This window comes from Pollicipes pollicipes, unplaced genomic scaffold, assembly GCF_011947565.3.
Source record: "Pollicipes pollicipes isolate AB1234 unplaced genomic scaffold, Ppol_2.1 Scaffold_3447;HRSCAF=4054_pilon_pilon_pilon, whole genome shotgun sequence".
Lineage (NCBI taxonomy): Eukaryota > Metazoa > Arthropoda > Thecostraca > Pollicipedomorpha > Pollicipedidae > Pollicipes > Pollicipes pollicipes.
Genome location: NW_023596297.1, coordinates 574,181 through 596,155, shown reverse-complemented (window position 1 = coordinate 596,155; position 21,975 = coordinate 574,181). Strand labels below are relative to the sequence as shown.

The following is a 21,975-nucleotide window of genomic DNA, read 5'->3' as shown; positions in this document are numbered from 1 at the left end:
TTTGCTGACTTTGAGGATAGACCTGTGCTATTTTAGTTTTCAACGATACAGTTATTTTCAAGACAAGTGACACCATGTTTGCAAAGCACTTGAGTATGCTGCCGTTTACATTCACTTTTCATGTTTGACTTCCTCTAAAATATATGTGCAAACCACTGAGCCGCGCCTCATAACCCAGCCCAGACGTACTTGACGGCACTTCTATCTCGGCAAATCGTCAATGAGCGTTTGCCCTGCCCACGGAGATCCCTCCCCCTCCCCTCCCCCCCCCCCCCGCACCTCACCCTCATGTTGTCTGCCGCCACACGCACACTATATTTGCACGAGCCATCACAGAGACCACCACCATTATTCGCATCGAGCCATCACTGATGCGTCACAGTACCGGTCGGTGGTACCGATCCTTCCATCCTCCCCAGTACCCTTCCAACGCCCCTCCCGCCTCCCGCCTCCCACCGGCCTCACCTCGGATGTGGCCGTTCTCGAAGTAGTCGCCGCCGTTCTCCATGCGTGCCTGCTTCAGCTTCATCAGCGCGTCCGGCGAGGGCGTCATGGCGAAGCCCGGAGCGCGCTTCGGGGGGCGGCCCGGCCTGGAACTGAAGCGTCGCACACCTTTATTCTCGCCAGGGATGCTGCCGACCGGCGCCACGGTGGGGCAGGAGCTGGGAGCGGGGAGTCGCATGCGCCAGTTGGGATTGGGGATGGTAGTGCGGAGGAGAGAGAGAGGAGATCTTTCCATGGGGTGCGGGAACGGGTGTAAAGGAATATAAGGCGAGGTGAGCGGGATGAGGAACGGGGACCTGAACGACGAGTGAGAGAGTGCAGAGAGAGAGATAGAGAGATGAGAAAAGTGAGAGAGAAAAGTGAGAGAGAGAGAGAGAGAGGGAGAGAGAGAGAGGAGAGAGGAGAGAGAGAGAGAGAGAGAGAGAGGAGAGAGAGAGAGAGAGAGAGAGGAGAGAGAGAGGAGAGGAGAGAGAGGAGGAGAGAGGAGGGAGGAGAGAGGAGAGAGAGGGAGGAGAGAGGGAGAGAGAGAAGAAGGAGAGGAGAGGAGAGAGGAGAGAGGAGAGAGAGAGAGAGAGAGAGAGATGGAGAGAGATGGGGAGAGAGAAAGAAAGAGAGGAAGAGAAAATGAGAGGGAGAGAGAGGGAGAGAGAGAGAGAGAGAGAGGGAGAGAGGGGGATGGGGTGGGGGTGGCGGGGACCAAACTAGGTGAGCGAGGAATAGGTGGCGAGGGTAAAGTGCAGGTAGTGGAAATGGAAAATGAGGTGTGGATATTGGAATGAGGTTAGGAAATGAGAAGCGTTGGAAAGGAGCGGAAAAACATATGGCCGACGGGAGTGGTTTCGGATATACCGCAAGTTCCAGCGTTTGAACGTACACTGCGTACCTGTGGTAAGGGCTATTCAAGCACCACATCATGGCTTGATTTAGTGTAACCGCGACAACAGCATTATGGTTACCAATATTTATGGACCCCGTGACTTTCCAATTACGACCAGCATACACACCAAGAAGTTTGCACGCAGGCAGTGATTTCAAGTGAGGAGACAGCTTTGCGCTGATCACTTCCATAAATCTATACATGAGAAGCGAAGGCGGCGGTAATTAGCGTAAAGCCATTGATCACGCCATTCAGGACGATCACATTCGCACGCAAGTAACACTGTCAAACGAACGGCAATTAGGCAAACGTTCAACGCTGCCGTACACGGCGCACTAATTGAATTCCGCGCCATAATTACTTACAGCTTGCCAGGGCGCCGGCCAAATTAAGCAAGCTAGACTGTTGCAGCATAGCGCACCTTGAGGCGGAAGCGTATAAGCTCATTTTTGGGTGATGAATCTACAGAGTTGAGCGAGCGAGGCGTTTCGGCCCGCTGTGGGGCCGTCCGGGCGAGGTCCACGCTACCAGGCCGTGTTTACCGGCCGACCAGCTCCGCTAATTCGCTGCGTTCAGCGTGCGCCATTTATGTCACGTCTGCGCCATTACTGTCGCTACACGGGGAGCGGTTGGTATTGCGAACCGGCCTAACAAGCCGGTGCGGTAAGTGTGCTTTTCTCGCTGCAGCGAGACCGGCCGCTTCTGCGGCAGCGCCGCGATCGTTTGTGAGAGGAAAACCTATAAACCAATCATCTCTCCAAACATTCATAAGTCAGGTAATTGGAAGTGTGTAATTGGCTATGGTAAACTAGAGGGCAGGGGACACTGCAATAACAGAGAGGGGTGGAAGGTTGGCTGTGCATTACTTTGATGACTTTCGTCCAGGAAATTCTGTTTATTTCCGCCACTTCCACTGCATTTAAATGCCAGGCACCTCCTCGCATAACTCTTCCGAACCCATTAACGATTCCAGCCTCGCATTGCGATAGCTATAGAATCATTGAAAGAATGCCCTTCAGATGCTTATTGTAAGGTGTATGCGTTACGATAATTGTGACTCATATATCAGCTATTTACGACGGAGACCACGATTTTAACGAGAAGCTATTATATTTTTGCATTAAAGACGAACGATAAAATCCAATAATGATGACACGAAAGAGGGGAGGCATTATGTAATGCTTGGGGTCGGAGGGGGCCGCTCGGCCAGCGTTTTTGCCTTTAATTAGTACCTCGCGGACAGCGGAGGGGCACGGCGACCTGTATCGCCCCCGGCGGCCGCCTTTGCTAATGGAGCTGCAGTGGGCGGCCAGGAAGCGCGCTGACAGCCGGGCTCGTTACCGGCCACGTGCCGCAAATGTGTCCGGCACTGACGCCACCGCGGCGGGGGTGACCGGCGCCGGCGGCAGTGCGGCTCGACCTGAGCTGAGTCTGTCGGGCGGCCGGAGAACCTCGCTGCGTTGGAGACCCGCGCGGGTTCATTGTGAGTGCGACTGCGGAGGGTACCGATTTGGGGAGCGGCCTTCATGCGATAGGACTGTGAGCACTCTGGTTGCATTTTTTTGTTAACGTGTTTGTATACGTAGACGTGGTCATTGTTCTGAGGATTCAGGCGGTGACTTCCTCTGCTTGCACCCCTCCACGGAGTAGGAGCATTGGCTTTGGCGCTGAACTGTCGCTGTGACGGCATCGGTGCGAATGCTGCCAGTTGGGCTCCATTCGTCAGCGAGCAGGCTTCCGTGATCTAAACCTGGGCCCCCAGTTGCAGGACTTCGTGCACACGCTCGGACGGCTCCGTTCATGTAATGAGTCGAGTTCCGCCGACTGCGCCCAGGGCGTCCGTGCTGACGAGCGCACTGAAGCAAATATACCACTGGCGCAAGGCAGCCCGAGAGTATCACCTCATCGCACTAGTCGGTTGGTGACATGCTGCACTGCTATACGTCAAGACGAACGTTGATTTTTCTGCTCGGTTACAGCAAGGATGTCAGCCTCATACCGGGAAATGAGTGCCCTGGCGTTGAGGTCCACGTTGTGGAGCGCTACGGAAATGGGGCGAGAGCTACGTCCCTTGCCCGTCACTTGCAAAGCTGCCACGAAGGGGCCAGGGTCATGCACGTGCCAGCTCGCGCCACGTGCCTGTCACGCCCAGAGCGCCGCAGCCGGCCACGTGCCGGCCAGACGGTGACAGCACGTTAATGGGCTACCATTTCAGTGGCCTTATCATTTCACAGCAAACTTCGTCTGCAGTCGTATTAAAACAATAAAACCGTCTTTAGTGGGCGCTAAAGCGACTTTATTGAAGCCGTTTCGGCGAAATAAGTGCGGTTCTTAGCGACAAGACGTCTTCACGCTGGCTTGTCATGCGCTTTAAAGCTCTGTTATTTAAGATAAGGATTAACCGTTTCCCGCCTTAGTGTGGGGGAGTGTAAACAACCTGGAGCCGACACACGATGAAATGGCCGGCGCGTCTCCCGCGACGGGCCCAGCGTATTTCGCATGTCCGCACCTCGAGCCACCATCTGGCCGGCGCGCGGGCCTATATTCACGGGGGATTCCGCTTTGTTGGACCATTTCGAGCACGGCCAAGCCCGTCCAGCACTAAACAGGCGAAGGGGGTGGGTCCGGCCAATCCGAGAGCACTGTCATACAAAAACCTTCGGGGACCGTGGCGACTTTATGATGGGCTTTTTCGTACCTTTGCCCTGTTACCGGCAGACATACGCGTAATAAAACAGACGTCCGTTTCTAGGATAAAAAGCCTACTGTGAGCTTTTGGCAACCCATTCTGGAGGGCTTGTAAATGTGACTTATCTGCCGTAAAGCAGAGGAAAAACAGACATTCACTACCGGTCACTTAGGATAGGAAAACAGTGGCAGGGTTCACTGCAGGGCTGGAATGGACGAACCACTGGGAGAGGGGCTAGTTAGAGCGCTGGGGATGGCCAGACAGCCGATGAAGAGGGCACCCAGTGCACTGGTGGCGGCTGAGCACCAGACGTCTCACCGGAGAGAAGTCAGACAGCGCACTGAAAAAGTAAGAAGTGCACCGGGAGTGCGCTGAAAATTCACTGGTGGCGTGCGGATGGCGCACTATGGAGGAGGGGAGGGGGGGGGGGGTGAGAATACGCAGGGAAAGGGCCAGGACACTGCGAGACAGCATCAGACAGCCAGGACCGACTAGCGCGTCCAGACGAGACTCAGGCTGCGCGCTAGAAGAGAGGTGGGACCACGCACAGGAGTCAGTGGTGGGGGGGGGGGGGGGCACGCCCGCGTGTCACCTGGCGGCGCTGAGCTTCAGGAGCGCCGGAAGCGTCAGCTTGCCGGCACGTCCTGTGATTTTCCGGTCCGGCCACATGCGGACCGATTTAAAACTCGATCAGAGTTGGGCAGCGGGTCGAGAGGCCGTTCCCGAGAGTGGTTCCCACAGTGTGAGGCTGAAATAGTTTGAGACATTTATAATCCGAGGCTGTCCAGAAGGACGCGGCGGAGTGCCACCGGCAGGGGATAAGGTCTGTGGTCTGGTTCCGTGTCAGATGTGCTTGAAGGAAGAGCACAGTGCTGCACAACTCAGCGCTTACAAAAGTCGTGTATGATACGCGGTTCTAAGAGCTCCCGGGTGGTGAGCGGTCGTTTGGTTACTTCCTTTTAGAGGGTCCTGAACTGAAAACGCGCAGGCTGCTACTTCACTTCCAAGGCTTTAGTGACTTATTCACAGGCTTCAGTGACTTCACCACAGGCTGCAATAACTTCACCATACTCACCAATGTCTGCACCACAGGCTTCAATGACTTCACCATAGGCTTGCCTGACTTTAGCGCAGGATTCCGTGACTTCGCCGTGGCTCCAGCGACGTCACCATAGGCTTCAGTGACTTCACCACAGTTTTTCGTGACCTCATCTCAGGCTTTTTGGTTACTTTACCACGAGCTTCCGTGACTTCACCACAGGCTTTAGTAACTTCGTCACAGACTTCAGCGACTTCACCATAGGCTTCCGTGACTTCACCACAGGCTTCGGTAACTTCACCATACGCTTCAATGCCTTCACCACAGGCTTCAATGAATTCACCATAGGCCTCCGTGACTTAAGCACAGGCTTCCGTGACTTCGCCAACGGCTCCAGCGACATCAGCATAGGCTTCAGTGACTTCACCACAGTCTTTCTTGACTTCATCTCAGGCTTTTAGCAACTTCACCACAAGTCTCCGTGACTTCACCATAGGCTTCAGTAACTTCGCCACAGGCTTCAGCGACTTCACCATAGGCTTCCGTGACTTCACCAAGGCATCAGCGACTTCGCCACAGGCTTCAGTGACGGCAGCCATCATTTACCCAAACCAAGCGTGACGCTACCAAACAAACAAACGCACCCTCCCCTCGCACAGCCCAAACAGCCCACGTCTGCCGGGACACTCGAAAATATGCACTTGCGGTAACGCGCGCACACACAGCCTCTCCCATGGCGACGTCTCCACCGGCCTCGGGTAAACGCTGCGCGCCGGCCGGTAACTAATGAGAGGCGGCGGGTAATGATGATGTCGTTGTTTCCCGGCGCTCGGTGCCGTCTGTGTGTACGCTCTGGTCGCTCTCGGGCTGGTGAGGGATCGACCTCGGCCGGCGCCTCGGCGGGGGACGAGGAGGGGGGTGCCGCCGCGTGCCGCCGGCCCTGTTTGTTGGCATGACTTTTGACGCCTCGTGGGCGTGTGACGGGCTATTACGGTCCATTTTTCATGGTGCTGCCACTCGATACAGTGGTGTTTTCGCCCTGGTGTCTGTGGTAGGCCAGAGAAAGAGAAGAAACAGAAAAGCAGCCTCGGTGTCACGTTGCTGCACGGTGATGTTGGTGGCACAATGCATCCGTCTCTGTTATGCTTAGTATTCCAGACAGTGTCAATTGCGTTCGACAAATCGTAGTAGAACACCAGACGGGCAACAAATAGTGGGCACATCACCGCCACTGCCCACTGGAGCCCATCATGAAAGGGCTTCTCCATTTCCTAATTGCCTTCCACCAGTATTTCTGCCTCCTTTCGTAGGGTTTTCATAGATGCACCCAATGAGGAGTTATAATTCAGTCCATCCTTTGTCCGCACGTAAAGGGTAGCCGACAACCGCACAAAAAACACATTGAGGTGGCCCTTTTTCTGCTTTTATAACATTGAGCTGTTCCGTCCGGTACATTAAATCACATGCCCGAATTACTTTCCTGATAAAATTACGAATTCCGAATAGGGAAAAACGGCGATGGTGTGCAGTAGCCAGCTGGCCACGCCGGCTCCGATGTCCCGGTGACGTGAGTCCCCCCCCCCCCCTGCTGAGGGGGGGGGACAAAGGGGCGGCGGCGCTCCCGCGTCTAATTAGGGCACTTCCTCCGGCGCGGGCGGCCAGTTCCAATGGCCCCCGCGCCGCGAGACGCCGCAAAAAGACGGAGGAAATGGGTTTGTCAGCGGCGCTTATTGCTTTCCCGGCACGGTGAAGTGGCGGCCGGATTCCACCCGTACCGCGGACGGGACATGCCGACGCCTCCGGCAGCAGCACGGCTGACAAGATCGGTGACGGGGTGAAACGCTGGTGCGCGCTGCTCGGAGTTATGCCGCCAGACAACGCTTCATCACGCCTATGCCGCTAGGTGACGCTTCAGCCCGCTAGCTGGCGCCTTGCATTGGTTCAGTACATGCGTGACTGCGGCAAAAGAGGAGAGAAAACCTTCCCGCTGTCGGTTGTTCGACTAGGGCATTTGCGCTCATTCGGGCGGGGCCACTACATCTACGACAACGTTTCTCGGCATCATTACTCAACTGTGCATGTGCCATGCCTTGGCCGACCAAGGCGTCAAGGCGACGACCTCAAAGCACCTCATAGCGGGGCAGTGGCTGTCGCCGACCCCTCCCCTCCCCTCCCCCTCCCTCTCCAGCTCCCACCGGACCGCCTTCCGAGCCGGGCGCGCCGCCGCCGCTCGACCGCCGGTGGCGGGGGTCGTCGGCTCCGACGCGACGCGGCCGACGGCGGCCACACGCCGCCCGATTGAGCGGCGTCCTCCGGTCCCCGGAGACCCATTCCGGACGCGGCGGCCAGTCCCGACGCGCCGACGACGTAAACCGCACAAATACGCCCCGAGGAATTTAATTTTTGCTGTAATTTGCCGATTTGTAACCGGCGGCCGGCCGGCGGCGGGCGGGCGGCGGCGCGGCACCGGCACCGCCGCCGGTGATGCCGATCAATCGGTCTGTGAGTCCGTCGTGACTGGTGACCCCTCCGGCCAAGCGTCGCGACGGAAGCGGGCCCGCGCGCGTCACCGCCCCAGGCGAACACCCGGTGCCGGGTTCATTCGCCTGGAGGTCGTTTGGGTGCGCGTGGGACAGCTATCTACTGCGGGCCCGCGTTGGCATTTGCTGTGATCGCGCGGGTGCGTGATTAGGGCCGGTGGCTCGTACGTCATCACCCCGTCCCCAACACAGTCGGTAGGCCCCCCGTGCCGCGGCGTGGCGCGTCCAAACGGCGTATTCAGGCCTCGGGAGAGTCGTGCATCTGATGACGCGCATTCAAATGTCGCCCTCATTCATGCAGTGTCACTCATTTAATGCTACGTTACAAAGGCTGGACCAAAGGGGTGATAGAGAGGGGAGGGGGACAATGGCAAAATATATACAGACAGACGACAGTCAAACATAACCGGTAGGGAAAATGTATGTGTGTGTGTTTGTGTGTGAGAGAGGGGGAGGAAGAGGGCGACAGAGCGTGGGAGAGACACAAGTAGAGGACGAAGGTGGGAGAGGGGAGAGCGAGCGCATGTGTCAGTGAAAGAGAAGTGGCGCAGATTATCGGCACCACTGATAACTCCCACTTCACTTCAACCAACTGCCACGTCCTTGCCTCAGAACCCGCTGGCGGACAGATCCTTCAGCCGCCACTGACACCCCATCCCTCTGTCCCGTTAGACAGTCCCACGCGGCCAGAGCAGGCGCTAAGTGATCTTTTGTGCCGCGCAGGACGCCGCTGACTGCCGCGCTCCGCCGCTATCGCGCTCCGGCATCTTGCGCGAGAAACGGCGCGGAAACGAGAGCGCCGCCGCCGCCGCCGGCCGCCGACGAGGCTGGTCCGGCCGACGGTGGTCCGGAGCGAGCGGGGGGGGGGGGGGGGGGGGCAGCACTCGGCCGTCGGGACCACTGCCGCAGCGGGGCGTGGCTGGCGGCGGCAAGCCTCTGGAGAGGGATATGCGGAGGAGGACGACATGGGAAGAAGGGACAAGGGCAGATGCAATAACAGATCTGAGGGGAGGGGTCGATATACGAAACGTGCCGATTTCATGACATGAAATAAAAATGGTAAAATTGTGTGATTTTCGCACGTAGTTTCCTTAGCCCTTTGGATCCACCAAGGGAGGAATGGGGCTGGACAAGAAGGAGCAGGGGAGAGGGTGAATCAGCGAGAGAGAGAGAGAGAGAGAGAGAGAGAGAGAGAGAGAGAGAGAGAGAGAGAGAGAGAGAGAGAGAGAGAGAGAGAGAGGGAGAGAGAGAGAGAGGTGGTGAACAGGGAAACAAATGGAGAAAGAGAAGAGCGGTGGAGAAATACAGAGTCTGAGATAGAGCAGGAGAGAAATGAAATGAGAGAAAAAATCATTCAGCTTATTCCCGGCGAATTTGTGGCGTGCCCCCGTCTAACGGGAATTCGACGGTTTGGGCGGATTACTGGCACCTTCGTTTTCCCATAAGACCACTTGAAGGGATAAGGACTTCAGAACAGATAGCGATTACACGCCGGCGAGCAGCGGGGTGAGGTGGCCGCCGCGCCGCCTGCGTTTGAAAAGCACGGCCGAAGGGGGCTGTCGGCGGCGCCCCATTTTCAGCGCGTTTGAATCGTCGCGGCGTGCCGCAGCCGCCGCTGCCCCTGACAGCCTCTCGCGCCGCCCCGCCCCGGCTTTTAGCGGCGGCTCTGATTATTCATCTTATCGGGCGACAGTGCGGTTTCACAGAAACACCAGATGCAGAATAAATCAGGCGTTTTTTGTCGTCGGCGCGCGGCGTGCTTTTTAATCGCGAGCGCTGTCAGTCGTGCACGCAGTGGCTTTGTGTGCCACCAGGACGACGCCCGCCGTCCGGCTTATCGCCGCCGAAAATCGCCCCTTTCTATCTGTCATTTCGCATCTCATGACGCTTTGTGAGTGTTCAATGGCTGCAACACAGCTGGGCGGGCCGAAACAAAGGCGTATGATTCGGATACAAGGACTCGGCGCGGGCCGCTCTGGACAGCCTCGGCCCGGGTGGCCGCGGCTCCGACGGCTCTGTTCCGCGCGGTGGGTGGTGCGGCTCGGGCAGATCATTAGGGCGGAATTTATTCGCCCGATTATTGGGATGACGCTATCAAACGCGACGAGATGTGGGAATTCTCGTGTAGTGTATTGCCTGATTTCATTTGTCATTATATAGAGACAGATGTTTTGATTTCGGGGTGACATTTTCACCCCGAGACGTTTGTAGGTGCATTTAAATTAAACCAGTGTTCCATCAATACAGACACTGAAACTGGTTGCTGTGAAATTGATACGGGGTCTTCTGTTGGCAAAAAAAAACATTTTTAAAGTTCACGAAACTTCACCTATCATTTTAGTTCCTAGCTAGTCCTTCGATATTCTGAAATGGCATTGCCCAAATGAAGGTGATTGAAAGCACGCTGAGCTCAAAGGTGAAGGTGAAGGGTTCGACTAACAACAACGTCATGCCACCCAAGCCCGCGCGCAGTCGTGCCTCACAGAGGATTTTGCCTAGCTTCGTCCATGGACTCGATCCCGTTTGAAAACCGCTCACCAAAGCTGGAGCTGGATCCGCCCGAGTTTACATAGATAGGATCTGTAAATGGCCAGCAATAAAAACGCCAGCCATATTTCTAAATAGTGAGGTGTACGTGCGCAGACATACTATGGTAATGAGCCATTCAATTTTTAGGGCTTTCTGGACAGCGCCGCTTCATTGCACAAAAAGCAGAGCCACTGCCCGTGACTCCCCAATGGGTGCCACTCGACCCCATCTCGCATGACATATATCTAGGGCAATTACTATATCAGGACTTAAACACACCTCAGGTGTTATGGCAGCCCGGCATTGGACGGAGAACTGATTAGCATCAAGCACGCTTCGTTTTTCGCGCCATGAGTGGCTCACGTGCAGCGCGGCACACACCAATTGCAACTTGTTGTCGCCACAAAAACCGATCAGCCGCGACAAAAACGTCCGCCGCACCGACCCGTCCGCTTTGTTCGGCTCCAGCCGCCCCGCGCGCCTTATCACACCGGCTCTGTTTACATTTTTAGCATTGCAACGAGCCCGCTGCAGATACGAAAAATCGATAGATATGCATGGCAAAAACGCCAGATGGAATCAGAGCCGGCGGCGTCGGGCGGCGCGGCCAGGCGAGCGACCTGCGCTCACCTCGGCCCCGCGAGCCGACCGCGCCAGCAGCCGATGACGTCGCGTGCTCCGCGCGCGTCGCGTGGCATGCGCTTGCAAAACACCGCGATTGGAGGGGTCAAAACACAGGTTGAGCCGCTCCACCGGCAGTGACGTGACGCCAAGAACCAGTTCAGGCACCTGTATTTTGCCCCCATTGCCGGCCGGGCGGAACTGCGCCCAGCAAAGCCGCTTCTGCCGTATATCTGGATGACGAGTTTAACTGTCATGTAATTCGGCGAAGCGTGGCGCGCGTCCCACAATTTGGTACGTTTGCCTCCAGCGGCGTGTCTGACGTCATGCGGACCAACTGGTATGACGTCACCTGAATGAAAGCGAGCAACAGCAACGCGTGTACGACAGTGACCAAGTGAGACCCAACACGGCAGCAGAATTCAACCTTGGTTACTCGACGCGACACGGCAGGATTCAACGGCGACGCGGCAGACCCGACAGAGGCCCTGTCGCGGAGGGACCCGACAGAGGCCCTGTCGCAGAGGGACCCGACAGAGGCCCTGTCGCGGAGGGACCCGACAGAGGCCCTGGCGCGGTGAGACCCGACAGAGGCGGTGCCGCGCCTGCGACAGAAGCGGCGCGATTCGGCTGATTATGCGGCGCGGCGGCGGTGAGTGGCACGGCCAGATGGCGCCCGATCCGTCCTCCTGGGAGCGCCGCCTTTTGTTTGCGTGAGAAGCGGCGCGCGGCGCGTCACGTTCGCCGCACCCCGCGCGACGCTGAGCTGCGAACGGCCGCCGGCTGCACGCAGACGGACGCCGTGCTGATAAATAGCCGCATTCGTCAAAGGTGTAATCAGAACGGGCTTAACGGCTCGCGTAGAGTTTTTCGGAATTGATCCTAGTTTCTAAATGAGCTTAAATTGTGATGAATTGTCATTTATTCCGGTTGGGTCGCGTCCAGGCATGCGTTTTAAGGTACGCGTTATTAATTACTCCTGCGAACGCTTTTTGTTCACAGAATTGGGCTGCATTCACTCGGTATATTAGACGGCATTATCGTGACGAGACGTGAGACCACGGCGCGGACGTCCTGCACCAGCTGAGCGTTCTCGGTCGGGGACAGGAGTCGGCCGGTACCGAGCTCGGGACGGTGTGAAGGGATCAAAGCTCTCTCCCCGCCGACGGTACCCCGTGGGGAATCGCTTTCAGGAGAGTTAGTTCACCCGAGCTAGCGGCAGAGTGAAACGGCAATTCCAGCCGCTGTTTGAATGATTTAGCCATAATTCGCCGACCCACCTCCAGTGCCGCCGCACGCGGAAACCAGCTGGCTGGAAATCAAATTGCCCTCAGCTCTCAGCTGATAACAGCGCGGTGGAGGGTTTTGCGCCCAGTGCCGAACTACAACACAAAGACGAAATTCTTCGCGCTGTAAGTGGTCTCACACTGGTCAAAAGCCGAAGCCTAGTTTTGCCCATATCTACTGCAGAAGCTTCACCATACCAAGTATATAGTAACTGAGCCGTCAGTATTGAACAGGGCTTTAAAAAAAACACGAACCACATATACCGGACGGGCGCCATACACGCCTGGAGCGCGTACTCCCAAACAAGGCTAAGGCGTCGGCACATCTTGCAAAGCAGCATCAAACAACAGGCACATTCGTCAAAATGTCTTTGATGGGTGGCCTCGCCCGTGCCGAGCGGAGCGGCCCGGGAGCGCGCCAGCTCCAGATCTTCGCTGAATGGCGCCCACTGCTAACAAGCAGCGCGCTCTGCTTGTTTCCGGCCTCAACAAGTGCGGCGCGTCTGGGAGTTGTAATTAAGCATCATTTATTCAGGGAAAATATCCCGCCGAAGATGAAGTGGCCGCGTTTGAAGTTGTTTGAACGCGACGGCCGGCGCTGTGGCGCGGAATCCTCCAAATCTGGAGATGCAGCCCGCCGCCGCGCGGCCAGGCACGGCGGCATTAGCTGCTCCGGCCCTCAGCACATGCGCCGCTGAAGACTGTCAGCCCTGGAGAACGTCAGCAGCTCTGGGCCCGCGGAGAAGAGGCCAAAGACGGGAGCGCTCGCCAGTAGTCCGGCTCTGGGCGGATAAGTAGCATGGTGCTTGTCTTGATCAGAAGCCGCGGGCTCACTAACAGCTCGGCACGTCAGCTTAAGCTCGTGGACTAGGGACTAAATTGCCTGAAACGCTGTTTACTGAAATAAACGAATTGTTATAAAGCTAAACTCGTCATTTCCGTCATTGTCGCGGTACCATAGCCCCAATAAGCGGAAAATGAATAGAAAGTCGAACCAAGTGTTAAGAGTCGAAAAAGTAAAAAGTGAAAAACTCTTCTGACCATTCCGAAAGCGCGTAAAAAGAAATCACCGCTCGCCTCCGGCACCCCCGGGAATTGGCAAAACTGGTTTGTCTTATAGATTGGGAACAAATCAAGCACGAAGGGCATGCGATTGGATGAGGTCCCTTGTGCTTTCCCTGTCAATTGGCCAGAAATCGGAAGCCAAATTGGGATGGACATTGTGAGATCACACCACTGATTGACAACTACAAGTCGCTTCGACGAAAATAGAGAAACTCCGTTTCACAGGTTTTAGTTTTAGCAAAGGACCGTATTCGCTTTTGCCGTAGGGGGCAGTCGGTCATACACGCAACACATTGGTCATATTATGGGATGAGTATCGACATGTTCACTTTTAGTCTTCGCTTAAGCGAAAGAGCTTCAAAAACGGAAAAAACATGGCGGAACGGCCGCATCGTTTCATACCTCGTCCCTCCCCCCACCCCTCTCTTCAAGTTTGCATTGCACGCATGCACGAAATGCTTAGTGTTATCGCACGGAAGTCAAGTTGAGCACCGCCTCTGAGTTATCCCGTCAGTGCCGAAACTTATGGCACAGTCACGTATGCATGTGGCATACAGAGAAAGACCAGTGAACCTGCACTGGTCAGGACGCGCGTTCAACATACACACAGAGCCATCACGCGATACAAATTTGACGGCAGCTGAAATTCGAAATTACGATTCATGCGGACGGCGCGCGCGCTAAGAGACCAATCAGGCGCGCCAAAAAACGGCGATCGACCGCGACCGCGGCGCTTGTCGTGATGCGGCCCGCGCCGCCGTGCAAACAGTGGCGCACGGCGGCGACCGCAGGCACGTCACCGGCGCGCCGCGCTCATCCATTACGCACTAAACGGCGGCGCGATGCGTTGCGCACGCCCCTGCCAATCGAAACGCTGCAGGTAATTCAGTGGTGCGCGCCGTGCCCGCAAATAGTTCGTGCCAGGAAATTGGCTCTTCGTGTTGCTACCAGGAGAGCCACTATTTACCTTCCACCCTTAGGAAATGAAAAACGGAATCTAATCACGTCCGTTCATGAATACGAATAAAATGAAGTCAGAGTTTAATTTGGTTTTTCTCCGTCTCGCGGCGCCCACCGGGCATTGTTCGTGCGCAGGAGCGTGCGCTTATAACCGTGGCACATATTCGACACGTCGCGGCCGCCGTGTGGGATGAACCACACCGGAAGCGTCGACTTTTTCTGCTGGCTCAGCGCACGGGGGCGATGGGGACACGCCGACCGCGACAGCCGACGGCAGGACGCACGAATGCGCCACTTTCGCCGCTCCTCCGAAATGCGCCGCGCGGCGTTGCGGCGCGCGGGCCGGCGGCGGAGAAACAATAGCCGAAACAAATGTAAACCAGGCCATTATCTCAGTGTAAAACGCTGATTAATGCGCGCGATAAATAACCGCAGGACTGTGAAATAATGTTATCCTGAGCGACCGCGTCGGTGCGATCGACGTCGATAATGGATGGCGGAGAGGCGCCGGGCGGCGGCGGAGGCGGCGGCGGCGGCGGCGGCGGCGGCCACTGCGGTCGCCGCCGCCGCGGCGTTTTTACGGCGCCGCTTGAGCGGCTGATATCATGCCGGCGCGGCGACGGCGGCGCTGCCTTCGTAATCGGCCCAACAACCGAGCTGGCATTGATGGTCGATGTCCCGCTGCTAAGAACAATTGGTCGGCCATAATGGACTAACCGGACCCCTGGCGGTCGACAGTGACATTAAATGGAAGCGGGATGCGCGCGCTTGTTGTGTGGCGGTAAGCCTTTGATCTGATGACGGGGTAATAGGTTTCTGTGTTCCGGCGGCGTGGGGAAGTGCTTATCTGAGATGACGCCCTTGAGAAAAATCACCGTGTCGACAGCGCGGTTTTACCATGTCCGAACCGGCAACAAATCTTGCTATTATCTGAGGTAAATTAAAGAAGCCTGATCAGAGATGTACAGACAATAGACATGGTGGCTGGAGAAAAGGAACTAACCATATATTGCGCGATGTAATTAATGGGGATGTAATTTGCGTATTCAGCTCATTCAGATCATTTGCATATCATCTACAGAAAGATGGACAGATAAACCGTTTATTTGACCTCTTAGACAAATTCAAATGAAGCAATGTAAGCTCTAAGGACGTTTGGGTGTACGTAAGGACGACGCCGTATGCGAAGATAGACTAGCTCTCCTAAAGGATACTTCAACAAGCCGTGGCCGGCTGCGCGAGCTTTCATGCATTCGGCTATGCCTGGCCGTTCCGTATGATCAACAGATCAGATGACGTACTTTCAAAAATTTAAAATGCCTCCCGTTGATGCCAACGAACGTGAATCGTTGTGTAAAGTAAGCCGCTAGTGAGCACAAGCGTGACGGCTGCACTAATCTACCCCACATCTAGCTTTCCTTATGTAAATCCGCTATTTATTTATATTGTCGATATGAAAGGCGCCCGAGCCAGGTGTTCCGTTTTACCTTCAGCTCACCTTCCCCTAAAAATCCCCGCCAGACGTGCGAGTTTACCCTGTGAATTTTTATCAAAAGCGGCGCCGGTTTGGGGCATTTATTCATTTTGTGAGTCTCGGCCCGCTTTTTACGGAGGCGCGGGCCGATTGTGACCGCACCTGGCGGCGGCGCCGCCAGAAAGGCGCCTCTGAATACACGCCGAGTTTCTACAGTTTTGATTCCCAGGAATTCTCGCGAGTCATCTCGGACGGGCACCGCATCGGGTTGGCTTCAGCGCTCGTTTTGAGCCACGCCGTAAGTAAAAATCGTCCCTGGCCGACATTCGTCAGGCCGCACTGCCCGGTTTGGTCGGCCTCCGCGCCACAAAGGGCGATTTTTTAGGCTACAGCTGTCCGCCCCGCTCGGGGCCAGGTGCTCCGTCCAAGATCTGCACAATCTATGGATTCTGTCAGTGTAATATTATATTTCATCAATTTTTCCATATCTGTGGAAACGCGTGCCGTAACCCTTTGATAAAGAGCCCGCTGAAAGGGGGGCACGAGCGTGGCAGATGAAAGGGTTACCAGAGCGATTTCGCCCAAAACGGCACAAAAGGACCAATGGCCCCTCTTGTGGTGACCGAAAAGAAAGTGTAATTCCGAGGTTTTGATAGGTGGCGGTGTCACAATGGCGCAGATGGCTGCAAAAATAGCAGGCGGCGGGCGTTGTTCCTCGCACGCGTATCTGGGCCATCGCCGGAGAAACGGTTTTTGAATAAGCGGCACGACGCTCATGCATAGGAAGCGGTCGGCTGGGTTCGAATTTCGGCCGGTCAGCGAACAATGGCGCCTGTATCGCGCTCATCGCGGGCCATCAGCGGCGTCCGGCGGACCCGCTTCTGCGCGCCGTTATACCAATCGAAACCGAACCGTCGCCGGCGGCCAGTCCGCGCGCCGGGAAGGTGTGAATGGCGAAATGGGTTGACAGATTTTTAACGCGTTTTTAGGCTGTCACAATACACACCGCGACCCGTTTACCATAAGAAAGGCGCCGACGTCTCCGTCGTGCTGTCTATTGACAGCACCCATAACGGAAATCTAAATGCTCGGCGTCCGACAAGCGGGTTGTTCGCGCTTTCACGTCGCCACCTCCGGCCGCGTAAAAAGCGACCGGCCGCGCCGCCGCCATTGAGTCTCGCCGCAGTACCCCGAACACACCGCCGAATTCCCGGCCCGGCCCGCTGCTCGCTGCTGCTGACGTCACCGCCAAACGATCGCCAACATATTTCGGCCGTTACCTCGCTCTCCAAGAGTAATACTGCGCTGCTCCGGGCCGAGTTTATTTAGTTTAAATTGCAATTTGGCGTGCACGGGAGGCAATAAAGCCGGAAAAGTGTCCATCCCGTATGAAATTACCGCTCCTCTGTGGCCGAACGGCCCAGTATTACCGGGCGCGTTTTCGGCCGGCTCTGTGTAATTGCAGTGTTGATTAAATAGCCTCGCTGCGGTCCGAGTGTTGAATGGGCCAGCCGAGCGCTGCACTGCGCCGTGATGTGCGCCGTAAACGCCTCGCACCTTCCATTTTTAATTTGATATCTGGCTGCGGGATGAAGTCGCCAGCGTCGCCGCGGCCGCCGTACGGCAGAAGCACGCCTTAATTTAGCCGCCGCGAATGGGACGCCGGATAAGGGGATCATGCGCAGCAGTCATCAACGCCTGCATCGGTAGATGGCGTCCCAGCCGAAATTAACGCCGCGTGAGAATAGCCTGTTATGAATGGCGTCACGGCGCAGTCCCACCTGGCGTGACAACGACAGCAGCGTCACGCGTACTCCAGACAGAGACAGTGCGCGCTCATCAAGATCAGCGCCACGGCCCTGCCGCGTCTGACCCCAGCTCGCAGGCACCCATGCTCCGCCGGCCGCTCGGGACGCGGCCGCGGCGTCGGGGCGTGCCGGTGGCGTCGCCGGCCGGCGGCCGCCGACACGCGGGCGCGGCCCTCGCTGGCCGGCCGGTGCGGCGGCCCGCGGCGGCGTTACGGCGCCCATTACAGCCGCCAGCTGGCCGCGCCTGCAGACGGCCTGGTACCACCGGTAATCACGGCCCACAGACGGCCTGGTACAGAGGATCATCACAACCCACGGCTTGGTACCGCGGGTAATCACGACTCGCAGACGGCCTGGTACCGAGGATCATCACAACCCACGGCTTGGTACCACGGGTAATCACGGCCCACAGACGGCCTGGTACCGAGGATCATCACAACCCACGGCTTGGTGCCACGGGTAATCACGACCCGCGGACGGCCTGGCACGCGATCACGACCTGCGGACGGCATGGTACGCGGTCAGGACCTGCGGACGGCCTGGCACGCGGTCACGACCCGTAGGCGGCCTGGAAACCGGGGATCATCATGACCCACAGACGACATAGTACGAACGGTATGGGAGGGGGGGGGGGGGAGCTAACCCTTTTATAAGCATTGGCGGGGAAAACATCAGGATTTAACAAGTGTTTGCACACGAGCACCATGACACCGTGCTGAGGTTCAACACTATAAAGCCTCAAGTCCCGCTTCCCATATGTTGAAAGAACAACCATGCTCACTGCCGTTGGCAGTGAAGGTCAATGGCGTAAGTGCCTGGAAAATCGACATATGTGCCCCATCATTCCGCCTCTCATTCTCACAGATGCTTGATTAGGAGGGTTGAAAGCAGGTATGGGCTGCTGGCATGACGGAAATGAAGTTTTTAGTAATTTTGATCATTGCAAATAGTTTATGGCGATATCAGGGCTAATCAAGTGTTCATATTATGTCTTAGTTTGAGGCATTAGCACGGAATTTTCAATGCTTTTCAGAAATTTCGGAAGGTAATAAGAGCTTCTTCAGTGGTGTCGGCCATCAAATGTTATCTCCGTTTCGAGTCACGAACACCATCTCACGTCCAAGAACAGGTAAACGAGATGGAATGGTTGACTTGTGGTCCCGATAATTCCAACCACGGAGCATTGCTGCGAGCAAATAGCCAGCTTTGTCGTCATTTTTGACACATTGGACTTCCGCCGCTACGTGCAGGCCTTAGGATGGGGTTCTTATAGGAATACCGGATGCTTTAGTTAAAAAAACACGGCTACGGCCCAACAAAAACGGCATCATTTCATTTCGTTATCTTCATAGGACGCGCTCCATAATTTTTATCGCATGCTTCAGGATTCGAGTACAAAAATGGAGCGAAGACTGCTAATCTGAGGCCAGTTTGAGAGGCTAGTCTGAGCTCGTTCCGGGCACTCTGACATCCGCCTCGACAGCTCAAGTGGCATTCTAGTTTCGGAGACGAAAGTCCTAAACTTGCGCGCACAAAATGATCCCTGGTCCCCAAATGCTGACTTTAGTGACGTCCAACTGACAACCATGGACATATGACCATCAGTGCCGCTCCTGCCTCCTCAGCTCAGATGCTGCCCACTGAGGTGGAGTGTTCCCTCCGTCGCCGCGGCGTCGGCCTCACTTGCCGCTGTCCACCAAGGCGGCTTCCAACCACCCAGGGCGATTCACAGACGATGACTCATGCCGCTGCACGACGTGTGGCCGTCGAGGCGGGGGGAGCACCGGTCAGGGAGCACCGGTCGGGGGCACCGGTCACCCGGCGTGTCGGTCGCCCATCCAGGCCAGGGAGAGAGAGAGAAGACGGCGCTGAGAAGGGCAGCCTCTCCACTTTGCCGCCGCCGTTCGGAGAACGCCGAGATAAAGGATGAAGGACGGCGGTGGTTGCGGCGCCGAGCGGTGCCACATGCCCGATGTTTCTGGCTTAGTTTATGGACGCAGCGCTGCAGAGCAGTGATAATTGGTACCTGCTAGAACCTCCGAATATTTCTGCATTCGAGGGCGAGCACATCGCCTTTGTTGAGCCACATCATCCTACGATTTATGATTAGTGATTCAGTTGAAGGCCAATTTCACGTTTCCGCTCGGACATTGCTGCGGTTGAATGGTAAAAATCACGACAGGCTGCGGCGGGTTTGCCGACGGCGCAGCAACGCCTGTCTGGCAACACCGACTCTGGGATATAAATCTGGTAACACAGCCCGCCGTTCGTGGCACGTTGCCAGCACCGTGAGCACGGAGCCGGGCGCACCGCACACCTGGTGGCAGTGTGCAGCCATGTGGCATGGCTTACATCGAAACAGGGCGAAAGCTACAACATTTAGTGTTTTTTGTTGGCGAAAATAGGGACGAAGAGGGCGGGACGCGGACGAAGATTTCTGTGCTCGCACTCCAATGCGATTTCTCGATTGGAAATACATTCGGTATGTGCCCCAGACATTTTGTCAGATTGAGGTGGCAGGAAACGAGAAGTCTTCACACCACAAAATGGACATCATTTTCCATCAGGGTTACAAAAGACTGTCTTGCCCCACCGCACAGGTTGAGGGGCATTGTTTTGGAAGGCATGATGGGTCCACGTTTATGCTTGGGTAATTTCGTCAGTGGTGCACGATCATTCTTCGTTTTGCTTGTAACTATGTTATTCCTTTAAAAAATGTCATAAAATATTTACGAACAAAGCGAGAGTCGTTATGAGTCTAGAGTCTTAGTCTATGAGTCTATTAGAGAGAGAGAGAGAGAGAGAGAGAGAGAGAGAGAGAGAGAGAGAGAGAGAGAGAGAGAGAGAGAAGAGAGAGAGAGAGAAAGAGAGAGAGAGAGAGAGAGAGAGAGAGAGAGAGAGAGAGAGAGAGAGAGAGAGAGAGAGAGAGAGAGAGAGAGAGAGAGAGAGAGTCTATGATGAGTCTCTGCCAATAGCCGTGTCCAGGAAGCTATAAAGAAGCTAAGATTGCTGTTCGGAAGGCTCTTTCAAAAATAGTTTAGTCAAAGGACAAGAACGAAATACCAGAAAGATTTTTACACAATCGCATTCGTGCAAGAGACCATATTGAAAAGACCCCTTTCCGTTATCAGCAATGAAAATGTGATTTCTACCCTAAGTCTCGACAGGAAACTATATCACGAATTTAGTCACGGGAGCTAGCCTCAACCTTCCAAAGTAACTTCAACGCATCCTTACAGAAGCCTCGTCTTACGGCTTTTGTCTTCAAGTCACAACCAAAATTAAAACAGCCCAAATGACTGCGTAGAAAGGCATTCCTAGGCCAACAGTAGTACAGTACAACAATAATAGAAGCTCCAGAAGTGGTGCCCGTGTCACCTACCTCATCTGACAAGCTTCACTTTCACTACCTGAAGGGCTGCTCTGCAACCTAACACAACCGAAAAAATCTTGCAATGTCCAAGACTAACAAAAAGGGATAGAAAGAGGACCATTTTGTCCATCCTTGAAATGAGCCAGAACGTGTAAATCGGAAAGTCGGGTTGGGTGAGACGGATGTGTGTGAATCCTCTCCAAGCTTCACGAACACGCGACAAGCGCTCATCGTCGGCTGAGGTCTGCTCTCGGATATCCCGCTCCAGGAAGATATTCCTGGTGCGATCCAAATAGCAAAACCACGCTTGATGACGAAAACAAATTAGAACTCTGTTTATGACTCCTTCTCGGCAACGGCTGATCGAAACCCGACAAAATGCGCGCTAGGCGTCATGCTTTTCCATTAAGAATTTGCTTCGCATGAACGCCATCATCTATCTTGCCGGCGGGTTTGCAGAGTGGGTGCAAATGGCGTAGTAGGCAAGGAACATTGCTATCAGTGAATGTTGTGACATTGTGCAGATTATCCATTCAGTGTTAGAAGACACAAACACGTTTTTGCACAAACATTAAGCGACATATGGAATGGTTAAGTGAAAACAGAACACCGTCCCCCAACACAGAAACACCCCCAAAGCAATTTAATTTCTGAATTTGTCAAGTTCTGACGTCCTCAAAAATACGCTAGAGAGCAGAAACCCTTTCAACTTTTTTATATTGACTTCGCCAGCACACTTTACCTTGACAAAATAGCGAATGTAAAAAATATAAACTAATTGGCAAGAAGTTTGTCGTTCTTATTTCCGAGGATCAGTGATACCTATACCGAAATAATCAGTGACAGCAACGTTAGCCTTTGCGCAGGCGTGTGCATTCCCATTCAGTTAGGGGCCAGGTCTCCAATCCTCAAACTTTAAGAATGGAATCAACAGAATCGGGACGAACCAGTTTTCGACGTATTTGGTGCTACCTTCAAACATCTTTTCTCCACTTGGCTCTCCGCAGCCTATTTGTAAAATTGCTCCCCTGGATAGCTGTGTCAAAAATGGATACGTGTAAACATGAGTATATGAACATTAACAGTGAATGTCCCTCCCTTGTGCGCTATTATTTTTACCGGTATTGGTAATTAATGCATCCGGTACCGACTGGCATTTATGCCAGTTTGGCGACGCTGACATCTGAATGATAATTCAGTAATTTGCGAG

The 21,975-nt window shown here is 55.1% G+C and overlaps 1 protein-coding gene across 1 annotated transcript in view; it reads right to left on the bottom strand.

The window, feature by feature from the left end:
* Nucleotides 1–21,975, bottom strand: part of LOC119091450 (dachshund homolog 1) — a 146,095-nt gene that overhangs the window by 118,471 nt on the left and 5,649 nt on the right. Inside the window, exon 2 of the mRNA XM_037214249.1 lies at nucleotides 466–596. Coding sequence (XP_037070144.1) covers nucleotides 466–596 — 131 coding nt within the window. The remainder of the gene's footprint in view (nucleotides 1–465; nucleotides 597–21,975) is intronic.